This window comes from Felis catus, chromosome C2, assembly GCF_018350175.1.
Source record: "Felis catus isolate Fca126 chromosome C2, F.catus_Fca126_mat1.0, whole genome shotgun sequence".
Taxonomy (NCBI): Eukaryota; Metazoa; Chordata; class Mammalia; order Carnivora; family Felidae; genus Felis; species Felis catus.
This window is the reverse complement of record NC_058376.1, coordinates 134,054,873-134,076,869: the sequence shown is the minus strand read 5'-3', so window position 1 is coordinate 134,076,869 and position 21,997 is coordinate 134,054,873. Positions and strand designations below refer to the sequence as shown.

Genomic DNA, 21,997 nt, shown 5'->3' with positions numbered 1-21,997 from the left:
TGGGTTAGAAAGTCAGGCGGTAAGAGATCAGGTGGGTGGCAAGAGGCAGCAAGAGTCACCCAGTTTTAGAAAGTGAACCAAAGGGGCCCAACAGTGAAGCCAGGTTGGGTTCTGATGCAGTTGTTTTGATGACTCTTGAATCTTCAGGTAAGTGTCTCATCGCTACTGATTTAACCTGCTAAATGAGGCTGTGCAAAAAGTAGGGTCTTGGCAACAATTTGAAGACAATCCCTCCTATATTGTACTATTTTTATTACTTAATAAGAGTATGTAGTAAATAATAATAATGAAAGACTTTGATTACACAAAATTAGTTACTCATTAGATTTATATAATGTCTTATTAACTCCAGAGTCCTCTTACTATTTATTTCAATGGTGTTTACACGTTACACTCCATTGTTAATCCAACCCAGTACTCAGTGTCCATCAGATCTCTGACAAACGCATTAATTTTCATTGACTCAGCACACATGACTTAATAACGTACATCACAGCCAGTAAAGAATGCTGCTACAGATATTTAAGATCTGTGTTTAGCTACCTTTGGCCAAAAAATTATCATCCTGAAAAACAAACACACTATGGACAGCATGTTTGTCCTAGAAGTACATGTTTTACAGTTGTTTGTATCTGTAATAATTGAAGAGTCACCTTCAATAGTTGTTTTGAGAAGAAAATATTCTTCTGGAAGCAGTGGCTAGTGAATGAGGGGGGAAGTTGGTTAAAAACAAAAAATACCCAAAAAAGGAAAACGGTGTTCATCCCCTTTTAAGAGGTATTCAGATGAAAAATTGCTCGGCATGAGCTTGATCTATGTTTTTTGTGCTTATTAGTAGTAATGAAGATGCATTAACCATATTCTCTTGATAATGCTCCAGCAGTTTCTTAGTACTTTTATCAACATATAAATTTTACAGCTGGCAGTATGGGAATTTGACTAGTACATTTTTGTTCATAAAAAAGGGTAACGACATTTTAACTTCTTCATATCTGTGAATTATGAATCTTGCCTTCAAACAAGCAAAACTAAAATGCAACAAGACATGGGATTGCATGCAAGCTGCTGAGTGAAATACAGTGCCAGAGGTGAATGCCTTCCTAATCCACAACTTACGAGTTCTTTTCATTTCCTTCATTTATTTTTCAATAAACATGTATTGAGTGCCTTCTCTGTTGCTAAGCTGTAGTGTCTGTAAATTGAGAATGCCGTACTTCATTAGGAAGCAGCGGGAAACTGGAAGTAAGTGGTGTGTAATCACGATATATCCTTATCTCCATTAGGAAACGTTACTTTCAACAATTTTTGGAAGAGCATGAAATAGCTCAGTTCTTTAAGATAAAACTTGATGCAAAAAGAATCATTTGAAAATTTTTTTCACATTTCGTGGAGTTGTAAATGAGCAACTCTTTCTCTTATAAAGCCGAATTCCAGGTTTTAAATTTGATTTGTCCTAGCTCCAAAGTAATGTAAGTCTCCGATATGTAGCCCATAATATTAGCGAGTACCATTAAAGAAAAACTTGATGAAAGGAAGAAGCATAGTGTTCTCTTTTATTATAGGACTATGGATCAGTTCTATCTTAGAGCTGTATCTAGCAACGCCAAGGATACAGCTGTTCTGTAAAATGTAGGAGAATTACTATGTAAGAGCTGTCAGGTAGATCTGAGAGAAGGAAATGATAGTAAAATTCAAGTTAAATCAAGTAAATGTATCCCTCAAACTTGATTTTCGATCTCCTACTTTTATGGAAAAATGAAGCAAAATGTGAGAAAATAAGCTTCTATTAATGATTTGGGCAATAAAAATACAAACTTTGGTATTGTTGTGGAGTGGGACTACCTCCTGCAACTAAAATAATTTATAATCGTAACTGGTCTTCAAGATAATACCCCTGAGATACTTCAAGATTACGAATCATCTGGGAGGTAGTCATTCAGTTGACAAATGTTTACTTGGTGTCTTCTGTTTGCCAGATGGCTGTCACACACGTGCTGGCAAACCATGGCAGCCGAGCGAGGAAGTGTATGAGAGGAGCGGCGGGTAAGGGGGTTAACCATTGACAAGGGTAGAATAAAATAAGAGTGAGCCTTCAGCTCTGCACTGTGGAGGTCATCCATGACTGGAGGAGTAGTTTTTGCACATTGGCAAGGAGGCCACAACCAGACCTGAATGGGCCTAGGACCGAAGAAGCAGAAGTAGCACATAAGACAGCTTTTTGAAAAAATATGTCATGAGGAAGGAGGAGAAGTGGGATGGTAACTAGGAAGAGATGAGGGTTCACAGGATAAGTTAGCAAGGGCGCTTGTGTGAGCATGCACACGCGCGCGCACACACACACACCCACACACACACACACACCATGGTTGTATGCTAATGGGAATGCCACTACAGAGAAGGAGAAAATGATTCAGGAGAGGAAGGTGCAAGGGCAACGATCTCAGGTCAGAGGATGGAATCCAGAGCACAGTGAGAGAGGCTGGCCATCGCTAGGAGCCGGGACTCTTCACTGTAGAGGTGGAAAGACTTCGACTACCTGGACGTGCAGCTCCCTTTTAACAAATATTTATAAAGCACCTGTTATACGCTAGGCAACAGCAGCATAGCAGACAGACCAGAACCCCTTATCTTCGTGAAGCTTGCGTTCGAATGGGGATTGGAGGAGATGGACAAATAATAACCCATCAAATAGGATATGTAGTGCCATCAGGAAAAGTGAAGCAGGGCAGTGGGGAAGGAGGATGTGGAGAGCCGGGATGGTCGGGGTGGTGAGGGCAACTCGCAATTCTCAGGAACTGGGCGATTCTGTACAGCTTTTATTGAATTTACTTTGTGACTCTCAGACACGTTTATTTTTCAAAATCAGATTAAATGTGGCCTAATACCCACATGCCAGGGCTTGTGGGAAATCTGCTGTCGGCTTCATTTCACAGGTGCCGCCTTCTATCCAAGGCTTGCTGAGCCCTGGACGTCTCCTTTAGAGTCCTTATCACAGGCTTTAACCATGCTTTTTTTACGCGATTATTTAATATATTTCTTCCCTACTACACTGAAAACTCCAGGAGGGGAACTACGTCTGCTGTGGACAACTGCATCCCCAGAACCGAGCACAGTGTTAGCACAAAATAGGCCCCATTTGTTGAATGAATGAATGAATGAATGAACAGTAAAAAGACTATTTTCCATAAGCCACCTCTCGAAGAACCTTATCGTTGTATTATTTTGTGATCACTTTTACGTTTTCACTTTCGCTTTGTGTAGCTGTTCCAGTAAATGGCCTTTTTCAAGCGGGTAAGATGTGTTTTTATACCATTTGGAATATGTGACATAGAGTTGTCCTCTAATTTAAGTAATGTTTCTCCACCTAATTTTTTTTCTACAGGGCCAACGTCAAAGGTGCTCCCCTGAATATAAATAAGGTCTCTAATAGCCTGATAAATTTTGGAAGAAAGTTGATTTCTCCAGCAATGGCCCCAGGCAGTGCGGGTGGCCCTGTACCAGCGGGCAGTAGTGGAGGCTCCTCCACTGCTGTGCCTCCCACCAGGACCCTGGCAGAGGTCCCCAGGCATCCCCTGCAGCAGCAGCAGCAGCAGCAGCAGCAGCAGCAGCAGCAGCAGCAGCAGCAGAGACTGATGAAATCGGAAAGCATGCCAGTGCAATTGAACAAAGGTAAGGAAACAATCGTAATAAATCGAACGAAAACACTCACAGTGTAGCCTGGGATTTCCTCGCCTGCCTGTGAGGAACCAACCTCCTACAGATAGAAATTAATGCAAAACCTAATTTTTAAAAATCTGTTAGATTCGTTTTTTTTTTCAGTTGGAATATCAGATCCTGTGTCATTTTTAATAAGACCATTTTATGAAGTAATTTGTTAAGGTACTTCTTTAGCATCTATATCCTAGGATACGTGCATTCGAGTCCTCTGGATGCCCGTAGAGTATGGCACAGGCTATCACAACACAGAACTTGAAAGCAGTTGATGCGATCTCTGCTAACGTGTAATGATGTATAGTCTGAAATGGGACGTTCCAAGAGCATGGGCTTCACTGGTCATAGCATCCATCCGCGCAGCCGGTTTGAAGAAAGCGTGCTGTCCCTAGGCGTGCAGTCGCTCATCCAGCTGCTTTACCCATGAGCAATATGAACTGTACCCTTACGGGGAAGGCTAAACAGAATCTCTAGCAGCCAAAGTCAGTCTGTGAGTCCAGGCCCTACAATTTAGAGCCTTAGAATGCTAGAGCAGAGGAGACCTGGGAGACCACCTCATCCAAAGCTCTCATTTGACGAGCGGGGCCGCTGCTGGTGCTGCTACGAGTGAGGGGCGCTCTTGCCACCCAGCCTCAAGTAAGCGTGTGGTCTGTTTCCGGGCTTTTCTGGTGCTTCGTCTCCCGCATGTATTTAACTCGTAGGAGAGCCCTTCAGGTTCCTACTCAGAACCTTTATGCTCTTATTTTCCACTCTTTTCAGAGACCTATATATTAAGTGCCCCTGTTCACAGCAGATTAGAAACAGCTGCATTTATTTTTAGTGGTGGGACTCTGCTATCTATACTATAGAAGCAAGAAATAGGAACATGATGGCAGAAAATCTACAGAATTCAATCCTAAGACCTCACAAAGCACAGAGCCTGTGGCCATTCAGTTGTCAGGGCACAAATAGCCTGACCCATGCCTCATTCACATCTTAAAGGGACCCTTGTTCTGGCCGTGTTCGATGACCGGTGTTGACAGCAACCACAGTAATATTGAATCAGTTAGAAGACCTTAAACCATGTTCCCATACACTCTGTTTAAGAAGATTGCATCTAAAATGGTTAAAAATTTTAAATTCTTGGCATTTAAGCTGACAGACTTAAGTGGACTTTATTCCCCAATGGCACAAAAATAATGAGTATTGAATTCACCAACGAGTGTGTGCATGTTTATTCTTCTGTCAGTTACAGGGTATTATCACCATTGCCTATATGAAGTATTAGACTTTGTATAGTTAGTGTATAAGTTTCTGTTAGAATATTGAGTTTGCCTTACACAGGAAGGTCTCGTGTAAAACTACATTCTTTTCTTTTCAATGTAGCGTTGTCACACATGATTGAAAGAAAAGGAGACTTCAAATCATTAACACATTGTAAATGTATCTTAATGCCAGGAGACATGCCCACTTTCAGAATGGAAATGAATGTTATTTTCAATATTTCTTAATTGTACTGTTTTATTGTTCTAACCAAATATGATTTCAGTATTGCTTTGATAACAAGCCATAGTCAGTAGTAATTCTAACTGATGGCAGGCAAATGAGTCAGAGAATCTCTTAATGCTGTAGCTTAAATCTTCAGAGGAACCAAGCCAAATGACTATAGAAATATAAAGTTGTATCTCTAAGGAAATGTCAAGTATTAATATCACAGTAAGTGAGAAGGAGGCGCACGAGGATGGAACGACTGATGAAAACGAAGTCCCCAGTTAGAAGGAGACAACAGAGCACTTAAGCAAAGTACTTGGAACATGAGTATCACTAGGGCATTTTGTAACTGATCCCCGTGCTGAAAGAACGTCTCCTTGTGTGGCAGCTCTTCTTTTTCTTTCTGGTTCATTCTCCTCGTGTCAATCACGAAAAGCTTGTCTACCTTCCTCTTAAAGATAAACATTCCTGCAAATGTCCCTCCCTGCATAAGGATTTGAATGAAACGGAGTAAAAGGCGAAGAGAACAGTTGATACAAGTAGAAACCAGCTAGGTTGCTGCTCCCTCTCACTGACTTGCCCATGAAATGAACCGTAAGCACAGTCCTGAAGCCTTCTGACCATGTCTCCTCGCCCTGAAATAAGAGGTGTGGACTGCTCCCTGGGGAGCCTCCCAGCTCCAAACATCTGTAAAGATACACTGGGTAACGCTACAAGGAGAAAATACGTCTCCAGCATTCGTTCTTTATGCTGGTGTTTCCCACAAGTATCCCGCTGTGCTGTGACAGTGACAGATCTGCAGCTGTGTCACCTGGTCCCAGAGATTGGTGAGCACAGTACGTAGTCTGTCGGGAGGCTTGTGTTGGAACACGGCTTCTTACTATCGCAGAACAGAGTCATCTACTTAGGGCCTTTGAGGAGAGAGAATGTAATAGCCTTTGTAGTGTCCTCTGCCGGAAAATTTGAAAGTTGCTTTGAATAATGGCTGTTAGTAAAGATGAAAATGCTTGTGGTTTTCGTAGGTTACTTAACTCTCGAATGTTTATGCTTCTGTAGGATGAGAGTTGTATGGAAAACCCAAAATTCATGTATGTGTTGCTGGGAACGCAAAGTGTAGTTTGTGTATGTGTTGGGAGTCGGGTCGTGAAAGAAAGAAGAGGGCGCGCAGATATTCCTCTGCTACTTTCTGGTGATATTTAATACTAAAATGAGTTTTCAGTCTCTAAATTATACACTAATAGGTAATCCAGAAGCAGCAGAGAAAAGTGGGTAACAGGCACAGAATTGAAAATCGCCTTCAAATAAACAGAAGATAGGCATGCCATTTATCAGTGAACAGAGAGGTAACTGTATTATGAAAATTCAGGACCTGATAAGTTCCGTTGAAAGCTGGTTTGGAGTGTGTACCCATTTATAGATTTTATTTCAGTTACAGGAGATATAGATACACATATATAAATGCATGTACTGTTAATGGATGGGATGATGGGATTACAACCCAGTAATTTGCAGATAAGCTGGCTGTGCTGTCAATTATAATTGTAGCAAGTGGTCAAAACACTTGAGGGTATGTTGTATAATTCCAAAATTGATTTGCTATTATATGAAAGGTACAGGGCAAGCAAGTCTATTAATCCTGCATTATCAAACCTGGAAACTACAGTGTCTTTGTAGAAGACTTGGATTTTAGTTTATGAATTTCACAGTAACTTAGACCTTCAGATGCTGATACAGCCAGAGGATTAATTCTGTTGACAGTGACTGTGCCTAATGTTGAACTTGGCCAGGAAGGAAGAAATCAGAGAACCGAAAAGCCTTCCTTCTAAATGGGAGTGTACCTCAAGTTCTTCACAGAATTTCCTGTTCTCCTTTTCCTTTCTCTCCTGTACTTTTAGAATGCACTCCCTCTTTCCCCATTTCCTTTGTCTATTTTTTGAAGTTGAACGCTTCTTTATTTTAAGCATTTACCATAGGTCCAATTTGTGAATGAAATCTCGCCTATCATAAGTATATCAAGTTTAAAGGGTGTGCAGTTCACAGATTTATTTTTACATGTTGACATTTATAAGTACATGTGGTAGCTTATGAAATCTTTTCAATACTTAACTATGAAATTAGAACTTGTTTAGGTATTTATCTTACCACTGTAGAAACTGGTGTCAAGTTTAGTTAAAAATAATTTCTCTCTGTTGTAGGAGGAAATGCGTTTCAAAAAATGCCTGCTTTGTAATAAATGCATATTTACTTATGGATAAAGAATTTTTTTTAAGACAGAAAATATGAAACCACATTACTATTTGTAGCATAATTAAACCTGCTCAGAAAAATCATTTGATTTCTCAAGTTTCTTATGTTTTAGACTAATAGAAACTTGTTTTTTTCTTGAAGAAAAATATTCACAGAAACCTTTTAGGAAATACTTTTTAAAAATTAATTCCTTTAAAAAATATTTTATATTAATTTTTCTAAGATTGTATTTCGTTTTACTGTACCTTTAGTAATTAGGTTGATAAAAGTATTACATTAAGTATGAAAAAAGTAAACTTGATTTTTTTTCCTTTTTATGAAATCTAATTATTTTTTCTTATGAAATCCAGGCGATGTAGTTACAGGAAGCGATGCTCAGGTTTCTGTTCCTGTCCAGACTCTAACTGACCTCCAAGGTACAGTTACCATGGCAACGTAGTATATCTTTTTGCCTGCAGTATTATCATTGCCTTCTCCAAAATTCCATTTTTCTTTTTGCCCACCCTCCATTCATACTGTTGATCAGTTCACTACCATTGTTCAGCCGCTGAGTGGCACTGTTGTTTAGAACAAGAGTCCCCTCTCATGTCATACCTTGGTGATGCCAAATCTGGCTATGATGTGGTTTTTATGAAGTTTACACCAGCCTCTTTTCTTGCCAGATATGGTCACTCTATATTTTGTGGTTATTTTAACACTACACTTTATTTGGAAGCTCACACTGAGGTTTTTTTTTTGTTTTTTGTTTGTTTTGTTTTTTTATTTCATAGGTGCTCTATGGCAGTATTTGACAAATCAGTTCTCAGATTACATGACTTAAATGCTGTTTTTATGCATATTATCATATGTACTAGCCAGAAATATTTACTATATTTTACCTAAAAGAATTACAACTTGATTTTGAAATAAGTTTTTAAGTACAGGCTTTGTATTATGAATCATATTAACAGTGCAAGAAATCTCTGTATGTAATTGGCAATGATGTAAAATAAAAAGATCACATTTAAATACCATAACCACTTATTCAAAATCTGTATTCCAGGAATACAGAAATAATAGCAATTCACATTTAGCACCTCCTATGGAATTTTAAAATGTATAAATATTAAAGTTGCTGCATTAATCTTTTATTATGTAATCTTTTACATAAAATGTGCTGTAGAGAGGATTTCTGTATTAAGTGGAAGCCTAAGCTAATCTTAAGAATCTTCCATTCAAATTCAGATTGAAAAGATAGCAGTATAAATTAAAATTCATAATCACATCTTCCTAAATTTAAAATATCCACATAATATAGTCATGTTCCTAGTATCAAAATGCTGTTCTAATAATGATATGTCTTCATACTATCTGTGCTTTTTTATAAATTTACAAAAAACAATATATTGTGATTAGGAGAATGAGTGGTGTATTGGCTTCTTTGAAAAATGTTGTGGCAAAAGAAGGATGAGATCTTACTTCTATATAGTTCTGTTTCACAGGTACAGTTTCTGGCTGTATTCAGGTAATTAAACCCTGACCTTTAAGGGCTTTTTCAACTTGGTGATTCCATGAAGAGCTGCTGTTTATCTTTCTTAGTGTCTAAGTGACCTATATTAGAAAGGGGTGGAGTAGCAAGGACAAAAAAGGGGTGCAGATAATCTCCAGATGATTTCTCTTAAGCTTTGTCATTTACTGTACTTAAATGAATATTACTGTGATCATCTGATATGGTGAGAATTCACAGGACTTCAATTGATTTCCTAAAATTAAAATCTGACCTCCCCCAGGCAACGTTTTAAAAAAAATTTTTTTAATGTCTATTTATTTTTGAGAGAGAGAGAGACAAAGACAGAGACAGAGACAGAGTGTGAGCAGGGGAGAGGGAGAGAGAGGGAGAGAGAGACACACACACGGAGGTGGAGGCACAGAATCCGAAGCAGGCTCCAGGCTCTGAGCTGTCAGCACAGAACACGACATGGGGCTCAAACTCACAAGCTGTGAGACCGTAACCTGATCCAAAGTTGGGCGCTTAACCAACTGAGCCACCCAGGCACCCCTGGCAACTTTTTAACAAGTGTTTTGGTATCCCAAATTTAGTTTGGTCATTTTTTAAGTTAGTTTACTGCAGAGTAGATCCTTGGCTGTGGAATCTCAATTTATACCTACAGAAAGAGAAAGGTGAAGGCTGTCTGACTTACTCTGATTTCTGCTTCTATGCTATTGCTCAATCTATTTTTTCGTACAGACCAGAGCCACAAGAACAGTTTGCATTTTTAATAGAATCTTGCAGAGGGAGGTTATATCATTTTGTTCAGATCTCTTGTGTTATATAGGTAGAATCATCTTATTCGTTTATTCACCAACTATTCGCTGAGTGCTTACTATGTGCCCAAGCTCTGTTCTCATTGTTCTCTTGGCTTTCCCGCTTTTTTTTTTTTTTTTTTTTTTTATTTACATGGTTGCTTGGGCATCAGCCTGTTCATTAGATAACCCAGGCAAGCCTACACAGTCAGGAACCAGCTCTTTTCTGGATACCCAGTTCAGAATTCCTCCTGCCTACCATGCTATGACAGAGATTGTATCAGTCTGATAGAGAAGGCTCCAGCCACTTTATGAGACATGGAGCCCAAATAATAAAAAGCTTTCAGTATGTCATGATGATAGTGACAATGATGATAAGAAAATAAGACTAACCTGCCCTGATTTAGAGAAGTCACTTTGTGTTTTCCTCAACATACTTCCTGCACAGTGTCAAAAAGCAAGGGGAAGTAAAAGTCAACCAAAATAGTTACTGGGGGCAACAAAAAAACTTTCTAACAATCTATGCTTAATAGGATCAGTAATATTAGAAGTTGAAGAACTTCATCAGAGGGGCCACACCCATTATACTCTCCTATATAATGTTTTCAGAGTAGATATACTTGTAAGGGAAATGAAACTATCATTTTGACTTTCCCAAGTATGTTTTTTCAAATGGAGTAAGTTTTAAGAAATGAAGTAAATAACAGCACTTTCAGTGATTCTTTGATTATGTTTTTTCATGAGATCTTATATTTGTATCTTTGCCTTTAAACACACAATTATATGTGTTTTTTTTAATTTTTTTTTTTTTTTTGGAGAAAAACTGACTATAAAATGAAATCCCACAATTTAAGTCAATAAATAGTTTTTGGAAAATTGTTGGGAAGTTCCATTTTATATCTCTCAGTATGGGTTGTACTCATAAAAAAAATGTGCCATGGGAGAATTTGTTTTTGAAGACTTAAAGAATATCTTGGAAATTAGATTTGGAAATTGCCTGGCTGCCCCAGAAACTTTTCAAGAGATATTTAGGAACCGCAGAGCTTTAAAATAGGAGTACACACACAAACACACACATGCTTACAGAGCTTACTTCCAAAGAAAATTTAGAATTTCCAACCAAAGTATACAAGTATTGTCACTTAATGGATCATTAGGGGAAGAATTTAGATTTCTTAAGTTATTGCCATAACCATTTAAAAAAATTTTTTAATGTTTATTTTTAAGGGTGAGAGAGAGACAGAGTGCGAGCAGAGAAGGGGCAGAGAGAGAAGGAGACACAGAACCCAAAGCAGGGTTCCAGGCTCTAAGCTATCAGCACAGAGCCCAGTGCAGGGCTCACACCTACGAACCATGAGATCATGACCTGAGCCCAAGTCGGACGCTTAACCAACTGAGCCACCCAGCACCATTTTTAATGTTTATACTTGTGTGTACATATTTATGTTGCAGATATAAATATATATACATACGTTCATCCATACATAGATATCACTGTATAACATTGATCAGGTTTTTTTAAAAAGGAGGGGGGGAGGTCAAAAATCTCCCTGCCCAGATAACCACTGTTGACATTCTTAAGGTAAATCTAAAACACATACAACATTTGACCATCCCAATTAATTAAAGTCATTAAATGGGGAAAAAAAAACAACACACCTCTCTCTTTACTCCTCCCACTGGTTTCTGCCAACCCATTTCCCTAAGGGTAATCACTGTTAATTTTTTTATAATTCCTTCTAGGAAAAAAATAGATTTTAAACTGAGGAGTAACGTGCAAGTCACATTAGCGCAGTACCAGCTCACATGTCGGGAGAGGACTCCCCTCTGGACCTTCAAGAACAAAGAACTAAAACAAATGCCCTAGTGCAACAAATCGGTAGAACAAAGAAAAGAGAGGCCGAATTAATTAGAATAGGACACAGTAACGATGGGACAAAGAACGCCTACTCACAGGAGGGAGAAGAGAGACTGAGAAGCCAAAAGCTATCCTCGTGAATGACCCTATGTTGGCCACTGTGCTTGTTGTTGAGAAATGATAGTCGTGAAGCAGGACAAGCAGTTCCATTATGTTCTGGATAATCACTCTAAGAAGGCAGAGAAACACGATACGTAAAACAAATCTGGGGAAGCATCAATTAGCTAGAAAATGCATTTTTGTGGAAAACTTATTCCCAAAAGACATTGAATAAATGACTTTTTAGACTGAGAACAAGGACAGAATTTGCCCTTCACTTTCAAAAAACCTCATTCCATTTGTCTTTAATCTTAGGTCACATGTGCCACAGCGCCCCCCCGCACAGCCTTATTGGCAGGGGAGGGACAGGCAGACTGGTACAACTCTCCCAGCATGGGCTCTGGAGTTGGGTCCAGGTTTGAATTCTGCCTCCACCACTGCCTTGCTGGATGATCTAGGGAGGTCACTTAACCTGTTATCTGAGAAGAAAGGAAAAGAACAGCTGCTTCTGGGCTGGTCGTGGGAAGTTACCACCGTACCTGTGCTCCGTAAGGACTCACGGGTGCTGCCTGCTCAAGTGGCAGTGATGAGGGGAGCACTGTTATGTGTTTTGTTTTGTTTTGTTTTGTTTTGTTTTCCAAATACCTCTGGTTTTCAGAATCAAGTTCTGAAAGAGCCAACTCAACTCCTCTATCTTTTCTTTTTTAATAATTATTTCTGGGGTGTCTGGGTGGCTCATTTGGTTAAACATCTGACTTCGGCTCAGGTCCTAATCACACAGTTTGTGAGTTTGAGGTCCGCCATCAGGCTCTGTGCTGACCGCTCAGAGCCTAGAACCTGCTTTGGATTCTGTGTCTCCCTCTCTCTCTGCCCTGCAACCCCCTCAAAACTAAATAGACATTAAAAAAATTATGTTTTTAATAATTATTTCTGACATTCTATAACCACATGTTTGCATGTAGGCACTGGATCCAACAATGCTTAGACTCTGTGGTCAGACTAGAGCAGGTCTGTTTCCAGGGGTCTCATTTACAACCTTCCATTCACTCTCCCGTGACACCAAGATGTATGTTTTTAATGCATAAACATCAGCCCTCTTGCTGTCTGTCACTCAAGTCTGTGAGGTGACAAAATATTACCAGAGAGGGGACACATGCCTCTCGTTTTCTCCTGGGTCATTGAACAAAGTCAAGGCCACAGCACTTTTCCCTTTTTGCTCTTCTAAGCTGTGCCACCCCACCAGTGACCTCCCCCACCCCAGATTTCCTAGCCCTCTGAACATGTTACCTTTGGAGGTCCTGTGTCTAGCTCCTCCAGCTGGTCTCAGGTTCTTGCCTGTCCATTTAGGAATATACCCTAGCCCCTGTTCCTATTTTCCATTGAGTTGAATGAGAGAAAAATCACAAAAATATTATTCATGGGACATAGTAGGAGCTTAATAAATACTTTCTCCCCTTTCCCCTTTCTTCCTTCCCAGCCATTCTGTAGTCAGGGCTCCTCGTGATGCCTTTGAAGCTCATTCAGGCAGCCTGGGCTCTTGACAAATAACCTCCACTGATAGGTAGCACATGGGACACAAAATTTTATTGAATGTTTCAGAGAGGAAAAGAGAATGAAGGACAGATTTAATATGCCTGGACACAGCCACAGCTAGTCCAGATAACACCTGAGTGCCCTTTAGAAAAAGCTACCCCTTCTGTGCACATGCAGCTCACACCAGGGCACCCATCTTAGCAAGCAGAACAGTAGAGCGGGGCCTGGATTCCCGCTGTCCCACTAGGCAGTCTCAGGTGTGGCGGATGTGGCAGTCCTCGGCTCAGCTAGTTCCCCAAAGTCTGTGGGAGGTGCCGCTAAAGTGAGACTAGTCCTAAGGGGAGAGGACTAGCAAATCTGCAGCCCACAGTACCTGCTTTAGATTTGGAAGTCACCACTCTGCTAGTAATGCTTTATGTCTGCTGACTACTTAGCATATCGCCTGGGATCCTAAGCCACCCTGAGCCTTTTATACCCATTACCCACTTGGGCTACAAAGCATGTATGAAGTAGGTGTCTCACTTATAGATGAGAATCATGGCTAATGGAGGGGCAGTGAATTGTTGATTCAGCTAGATACCCGCTAGATACCCGCTGGGCTTAGACTCCAGCTTAGGTGTGTCAGACCCAGCAGGTACTGGTTTGAGGAATTCTGCCTTGTAAACATCTCTCAAATCTACCACCACAGCCTTAGGTTCAGCCCTCGTAATCTCATGTGTGGGCAGGCGCAGGAGATGCCTTGCTCAGCCAAGCTCCTCTAATCCTCATGCTACTTTCTTCCTTAAAATCTTCAGTAACTCTCATCATCTCCTGACAAGGTAAGGGCCAGACCCTTCAGCATGAGAACAAAATGCTCTTTCTGATCTACCTGGCCCTGTTTAGACCCTCACCTTCCCTCGCTCCTCCGTCCCCACTATGGCTGGATGACCAAGAGGGAAAATAAGCTCACGTGTAGGGTGCCCGCAGCTTTTAGGAAGAACTTCCTTGATTCTCTCCTTTTCCCAGAAGACCATTGAAATCGTCATCAAGTGCAAAAGAAGCCCTCTGTTGGACTAGTCTTATTTTCCACTGGTATTGGTGTCATTTTCAGTTACATGTAGATGGCAGGAAGCTCCAGAGGATTCAGGCAAGCTCTGATTGAGCTAGACGTCCCCAGTAGCATTTACCAGTTGCCTTCACAAAGACCGTGTTCTCTGCTAAAAACGACCCACCCCGAGCCACTGAGGCCACTGCCGCCGCCACCACCGCCACCGTCTCTTCAGGTATGAAGACGGAGCACACACTTCTGGTTGCCTGAGACAGGCTCAGTTGCTCTCTCTTTTGTGCTTCCAGAGTACTGTTGTTTGCACTTCTGTGTTTGCTTTTCTCACCCAGGATTGTAGGTTAGTTAGTGTACATAGAGGCGTGTATTTCCCTGGTACTGCTATTGGAGCTCTCTGAGAGCTCCTGTTGTGGTCATCCCTCATCCTTAGTGCTGGACAGTTTCTGCAGACATTCCATCCGATCCATCCGCATGGGGCTTGTTCCGCGGTGTTTGGTTATGAATGAAGAATATGTGCATGCCTGAGGTGGCCTAAGAATTTGGTCTTTATTTGGCATATTTAAAAATGCCTACAATCTAAAACAATTCTGAGTAACTGTCGTGAGTCAGAATTTCTGAGAAATAAACTATGAGACAAAGATTTATGGGTAGGAAGCTTTAGGCGGGGCCGGAGGGAGGGGGGTGCTGTCAAGATCAGTATCTGGGGAGCAAAAGGAGCAGCAGTGAGCTGAGGAGGAGTGGAAATGCTTTGCAGTCGTGGCTGGAACCTCTGGGACCCTCTGGGACCGGGCTGGCCCTTCAGAATAGTCTGCCTTGAGGCAAGAGGGCCAGCCTTTATCCTCTATCACCCCACCCAGTCCCTAGATTGGAGCTAATCCCAGGGGAGGGTACATGACCTTAGAGCAGCTGTCTTCAGCTGAGGGCCACTTCCAGAGAAGAACTCAGGGCCACTTTCAGAGAAGAACTCATAAGAACCCTCATCAGTCAGCACTCCCCATGGCTGGGGAATAGTGCCTTGGTCCCACAGGGGGCTTGGGCGGGGCACCACAGCAGTACACTTAAGAATGTGCCTCCAAGAATAGGCTTTAAGTTTCAATGCAGCAGAAGAAATTGTTAACGTTGTTCCTATCAGTTAAAAACCTGAAAAGGTTTATAGAGGGCTTCAGAACCACTGTGCAGCTTATGGGCTAGAAGCCCGTTGAAAATCCTGGCAACTTGCCTCGGGAGCTGTCCAGGTGAGGCCTGGGTGATGGAATGGCTCGTCCATTTGCCCGGTGTGCCAGCCCAGTGTTGTCATGTTCTGTGTGTGCAGGGCATGAGGAGGACAGAGAAGTGTAATAGTCCTTTCTTCTATCTCAAGGCAAGACTACTTCTGGTGCGTAGGCTTTTCCTTCAGATCTCCAGATGAAGTGCTCCATCCTTTGGGAACATGTTCTAGTGACTCCATTTTCTTAAGGTCTGAATGTTTACGTTCCCAAAGGGGATGAAAATGTTAGTAAGCTAATTTCTGTAATTAAGGGGAAATCGTGCAGGGATTTTCTGTGAGATATAGGCCAGTTAGTACTTTATCCATACTATCACTAACTTGGAATTTGATAATTCAGAGATACATTCTAAGAGGAGTTGACCTTAGTTGACCTTAGTTGACCTTAGTTGACCTGAGAAGGTCATTTGCCAAGCAGAGTGATAGCTGCTGGGGATCACAGGTGTCCCCACTGTAGTGTAAGGAAAGGTCTAGAAAGAGGCCCTGTGAGCCAGCACCTTATCCCATTTTTCAGATGCTTCTACCGTAGGCGGGGGCTGGCCACGTATCTGTTCTGCAATTAGTGAAGAGGAAAGAGGCTCTTTTGAAAAACTGCTGAAGGATTTATATTTTTTAATATTAATATAATATGTAATATAATCATTTCTGGTGTCTGTCACTAAGGGTGATTCCTTTAATGGGGGAAAATCTAATTATCTAAACTGTCATTTCTCAAAATGAGATCTTTTTGCTGTTTTTTTCTTTTTTGATGTGTGCAACACTTAGACAATTATAACATAAATTACATGTGGAAAAGTATGGAGGCACTTCATTGTTTTTTTACAAATTGGCAGCTTTTTTGCTACATAAAATGAGTGCATTTTAACAACTCCTCGGTGTCCTTATGTTGACAGTGCGAACAAAGATATACAATAATTGATCCTTTGTTAAAGGCAGTGAATAAAGTAGCTTTAATGAAAAAGTCTAGTGATTCATTATCGCCTCTGAATTTTTCTTACAGGACAGAGTTCTAAAACCATCAGCTCATCCCCGAGCACTGAAAGTTTGCCTGGAGGAAGGGAATTCACTGGCTCCCCACCTTCATCTGCTACTAAAAAGGACTCCTTTTTTAGCAACATCTCCCGTTCCCGCTCACACAGCAAAACTATGGGCAGAAAAGAATCTGTAAGTATTTAAGGACAGTTTTTCTTTTATCCTTCATTTTCCTGTAGAGTGCTGCGTTTATTAAAACTTGTTTAGGGCTGAGTTCTAAAAAGCTCTTCACATGACTACAAACTAAAATTAATACTTTCATCAAATTATTTTAATTTTATGATTATCACTTAGTAATATTTTAAGGCCATGGCCTGCATTCCACTAGGAGAAAAAAAGTAGCATCAGTTTAAAATAAGTGGAATCCCAAATCTGCCCTTTCTTCCTCTGCAAATGCTTTTTTGTCAAAGCCTAGGTTTTTTTTCCTAGAACGTATCAAGTAGCATTATACCAAAAAATAGATGAAGACACTTATAAAACAAACCAAGATGGATTTTTTTCAGTTTTATTTCTTGAGAAGTAAAATTAATTATTTTACCTCTTGTTTTGAAAAGTTATACAAATTACATTTAAATGACGGCATATTGATAGCTGCTCTCGAAGGTCCTTTGTATACGTTGTTCAGGACATATCTAAAGCATATCAACCACTTTAAAAATCTAGTTGTATCTGAAAAGATTTTTTTTTATTTTTTTTTTTTACATTCAATTTTGAGAGACAGAGACAGAGACAGAGCACAAGCGGGGGAGGGGCAGAGAGAGAGAGGGAGACACAGAATCCGAAGCAGGCTCCGGACTCCAAGCCATCAGCACAGAGCCTGACAGGGGGCTCGAACCCACAAACCGCGATATCATCACCTGAGCCGAAGTCAGACGCTTAATCGACTGAGCCACCCAGGCTCCCCTCGTTGTGTCTGAAAAATTTTTTCAGCCAACTTCACAAAAAAATAAAACATTTAGCCACATCTTAGAAGTAGTTCGGCACTTAATATTCTACTATGAAGAACCCATCTGCCTACTGGAGCAGGAGGCATGTGTGAGATCTTACAGACAAGGATCTAGCTGTTGCTGAGAGAGCTTTAAATTAGAAGAAAAATAAAACAACAAAACTTTAAAACCCTTGAGGGATAATTATGATACGTAGACTAGATAACAGTATGATGTCTGTCTGGACGGCTGTGTATGACTTTAGGCAAGACACTCAAATCCCTGGTACTTCAGCCACCTCATCTGCAGATCAAACAACACACCTTGCTCCCCACAGAGAGGAGTTCACTGCTCAGTCTCTTGGGGTCCCTTCACCGCGTAAGAACTGCGATTCTCCAACTGGTAGAAGAGCAGAGTGGAACTCTCACTGAAAGATGGCAGCTGTAATACAGGCAGTTGGCTCTGCTCTCTCCTGGCCTCACTCCAAGGACAGTTAGGGCCGGTAAAAGTAAACCCTCAAGGAAGAAGAAATCAAGAGAAAAGATAACAGCAACAAACACTTGGTACTTGTGAAGCAGATGTTAAGTGCTAACTAACTTAGCAGCCTAAGAAAGCTGACCACTAAGTCAGCAGTAGGTAAAAGCCAAGAAGCAACTCAATTTACATTGTAAAGTCCTCTGGAAGCTTAGGAACTAGAAATGGAGTGAAGTTGGGACTTGCTCTTCCAGAAACAGAGGGATGGATGAGATAGGTGATAGGGGTTAAAGAGTACACTTGTGACGAGCACTGGGTGATGTATGGAATTGTTGAATCACTGTATTGTATACCTGAAACCAATGTAACACTGTATGTTAACTATACTAGAATTAAAAGGAAAAAAAAGCCGCCATTGCCGCCGCCGTCTTCTTCTTCTTGTTCTCTTCCTCCTTCTCCACCTCCTCCTCCTCCTCCTCCTCCTCCTTCTTCTTCTTTTCCTCCTCCTCCTCCGGTGAGCAGGCAGAGAGAAAGAGAGAGAGAGAGAGAGAGAGAGAGAGAGAGAATCTTAAAAAGGCTCCACACTCAGCACGGAGCCTATCACAGGGCTCAACCTCCCAGGGCTCGGCCTTGGACTCTGAGCTCATGACCTGAGCCACAACAGGAGTCAGATCCTTAACTGACTGAGCCACCCAGGTGCCCCCAAATTATAAATTTTTAAAAACACACAAATTACTGACTTTAGGTTCTCCAGGTAAACAACCAGTTCACTTTACAGTGAACCCAACCTCCACAGCCCTGCCCAAACACAGAGCTTTCTTTTAGCTTTTGGTTCACACTGTACATGAGCATGACAGCCAGCGATCACTAGATACTTGAGAGCATGTGACAATTAAAGACAGGCAAAAACAAATAGAAGAAAGCAACTGGGAGAAAAGTGTTTATTCAGGAGAAGAATGCTTCAGGAAAAAAAAAGAAGGAAAGAAAATGTTCAGAGGATAACAACAAAAGCTATTAGAAATCAAAATATGATATCTGAAATGTAAGGCTCAGTAGAAGAGTTGGAACTGATAAAATTGAGGAAATCTCCCAAGAAAATGGAGTACAAGACAGAAATGGAAAGAGATAAAAGAAGAAATGTTAGAGAACCAACCTCAGAAGTTCAAAATCTGAAAAATAGAAGTTCCAGACAACAGAGAAAATGAAGGAGATAGTAAAAAAATACAGTTAATTAAATGTTCCACTAATGAAAGACCAGAGTTTTCAGATCAAAAAAATCCATAGACTCATATGAGGACTTTAAGAGACAAAACAGATGAACATAAGGGAAGGGAAACAAAAATAATATAAAAACAGGGAGGAGTACAAAACAGAAGAGACTCATAAATGGAGAACAAAACTGAGGGTTACCGGAAGGGTTGTGGGAGGGGGATGGGCTAACGGGGTAAGGGGCACGTAGGAATCTACTCCTGAAATCATTGTTGCACTATATGCTAATTTGGATGTAAATTTTAAAAAATAAAAAATAAAACAAGTTAATAAAAAAAAAATCCATAGAAAGTCCCACACAAGTAAAAAGAAACCCACAGCCAGACATATCACTGAAGAAGTTCAGAACTCTGAGAGCAAAGAACTCTGAGAACAAAGAGATATCCTCCAAACTTGGAGAGTTGAGGGAAAAGAAAGATTTCCAACAAAGGATCAGGAATTAGAATAACTACAAATTGCTCACAGCAACACCAGCAAGGCCGTGGAGGAATACCTTTAAAGTTCTGAGAGAAAATTACTTCCAACCTAGATCCAATACCTAGCCAAACTAATTAAACGTGAGATTAGAATTAAGCTACTTTCACATATTCAAGATTCAAAAAATTTATCCTCATGCACCCATTCTCAGAATCCACTGGGGGATGTGCTTACAGAAATGAGGACATACACTGAGAACAAGGAAACAGAGTGTCCAGAGCAAGACAAAAAGATTCCTCAGAATGATAATATTAGGAGATCCCAAGATGATGTATAGCACGGCTAGTTAGCAGGTCGAGAGAACAGCAGCTAACCCAGGTTGGGGCAAGTCAGAAGGTTCAGAAAGTTTTCTCCACAAAGATGATGTATTTGGGAAACAACTAATGTATTTGAACAAATTAAAAGATTTAAACTAGGGGTGAATTGGGGTTTGACTTAATAGCTTTATAAAAACAAAGCCATTAAAACACAGGACAGTGGTGCCTGGTGGCTCAGTCAGTTGACTGACTTGGGCTCAGGTCATGATTTCATGGTTCATGAGTTCGAGCCCCGTATCAGGCTCACGGCTGGTCAGTTCAGAGCCTGCTTCGGATCATCCGTCCCCCTTTCTCTCTGCCCCTGTCCGGCTCCCGCTGTCACTCGCTCTCTCTCTCAAACATTCATAAATATTAAAAACACACACATGGGACAAATTGTAACTCCAAAGGAAAACAGAGTGTCAGAAAAAGGAAGAAAGGTTACAATAAACCTTGTAACTGAGCCATGACAAAAATTTATGTAGACATGATAATGAAAGCCTATTGACTACAGAGCTCATCAAAATCATGATAAAATTGGTTAGTAGACCTAAACAAATCATTTTCTTCCTTAGTGGAAAATACTGTCCAGAAAAATCAAGAGACGGCAATATAAACTAGAGATACCGAGAAAAAAAAAAAAAATGGGTAAAAGAATTGAAAGTGGTTCCTTCTGGAGCAGGAAGTGGAGGGTGGGGCTGTGTGAACTGTTTTTCATAACAGGCCTTCTCGAACCATTTGACTTTTCAAGGTGTTACATATATAACTTAGATTAAAAATAATAGCTAAGAATCACAACAAAAACAGAATGTATTGGCATCATAAATTAGAAGAGATATCCGCCTGTACAGAGAACATGTCTATGAAGAAGCGGAATAAGGAATAACAAATGAAAAAGGCATATGGAGACACGTTCCATTTGCACTCTGTCACAGTTTGGTGGCATATGGATTAGTCGACAACACCAATTAATTACTTTTCTTTATGGTGATAACTGTAACTTAAAACTGAGACGTCAGACAAAAATAGAACTAGAGTAAGTCTCACTCCTTACATAGACCTGTTATGAACCAAAAGCAGAATGTAAAATTATTATTCAAAATTCAATATATTTTCTAACTTGTGGGAAGTAAGTAGGCAGGAATTTTCAAGAGAAAGCCCCTGATTTTTCAAGTAATAGATTATCTTATTATTTTATGAAATAATGTAGTCCGTGCTCTTTGCCAGGTCACACTATCTGCACCCTCCCCCCCCCAAGGTGCTTGATAGGATCGCACCTCCTTGTCAGAGCCACGTGACTGGTTCTATCCTGGGAGTTGTAAATGAAAATGACCTGTGCTTATTGCCACTACTGGATCTTCCTCAGCCCTCTCCTTTGCCCTGCCAAGCCTTGGGAGACGTGAAGTATGAGTGAGAAATAACTTTTGTTGATTTATGCTGAGACTGTTGCTTATCATAGCCTAACTGTACACAGGTGGAAAATGCTCAGGCCCATAGCTAGGACTCGTCCTCCCACGGGAGCCACGTACCGCCTTTGCCACTGGTGGCACCAGAGCTTATGACTGGACACCTGTCATCCCTTGAGCCTATATTGCTTTCATTTTCAGCCCAGCTTGGGATAATATAGGGACATTCCGTGTCTTCAGAAAAGTTGAAGATTGCTTTTCGTTAACATCGTCAGCATCAGTTTCTCACATAAGCAAGTAGCCAGAAATGGAAGCAAAGATATGTCTTGCTTTGGCTCCTCAGTGCCTTAAACTATATGTACCTTGCAGATTTCAAGACTCCGTTGATCTTTTAAAGTGGCCCAGGATCAAGAAATTGTTGATGTCACTTAACAAAAGGTTAAAATGGCAGTTGAAAACAGATATTAAAACAAAATAATCTAGTAGGAGCTATCAACCTAAGTGTGGCGAAAGCTGCTTATAATGGTTCTAACGTAATTGAGAGATGATCTTCAAAATCAGTATGTGTGATTTATTTTGGATAAGCATCATATATTAGGTCATAGAACTT

The 21,997-nt window shown here is 40.6% G+C and overlaps 1 protein-coding gene across 12 annotated transcripts in view; it reads left to right on the top strand.

Annotated features, from left to right (window-relative positions):
* The window catches only part of TBC1D5 (TBC1 domain family member 5), a 545,542-nt gene that overhangs the window by 471,284 nt on the left and 52,261 nt on the right, over nucleotides 1–21,997 (top strand). For 10 of the 12 annotated variants that reach the window (XM_019810740.3, XM_045037659.1, XM_019810743.3 and 7 more), the window contains 3 exons: nucleotides 3,383–3,669; nucleotides 7,779–7,844; nucleotides 16,508–16,671. In XM_019810740.3, the coding sequence (XP_019666299.2) occupies nucleotides 3,383–3,669; nucleotides 7,779–7,844; nucleotides 16,508–16,671 (517 nt within the window). The remainder of the gene's footprint in view (nucleotides 1–3,382; nucleotides 3,670–7,778; nucleotides 7,845–16,507; nucleotides 16,672–21,997) is intronic. The other 2 variants (XM_011286217.4, XM_045037662.1) reach the window with 1 other exon arrangement.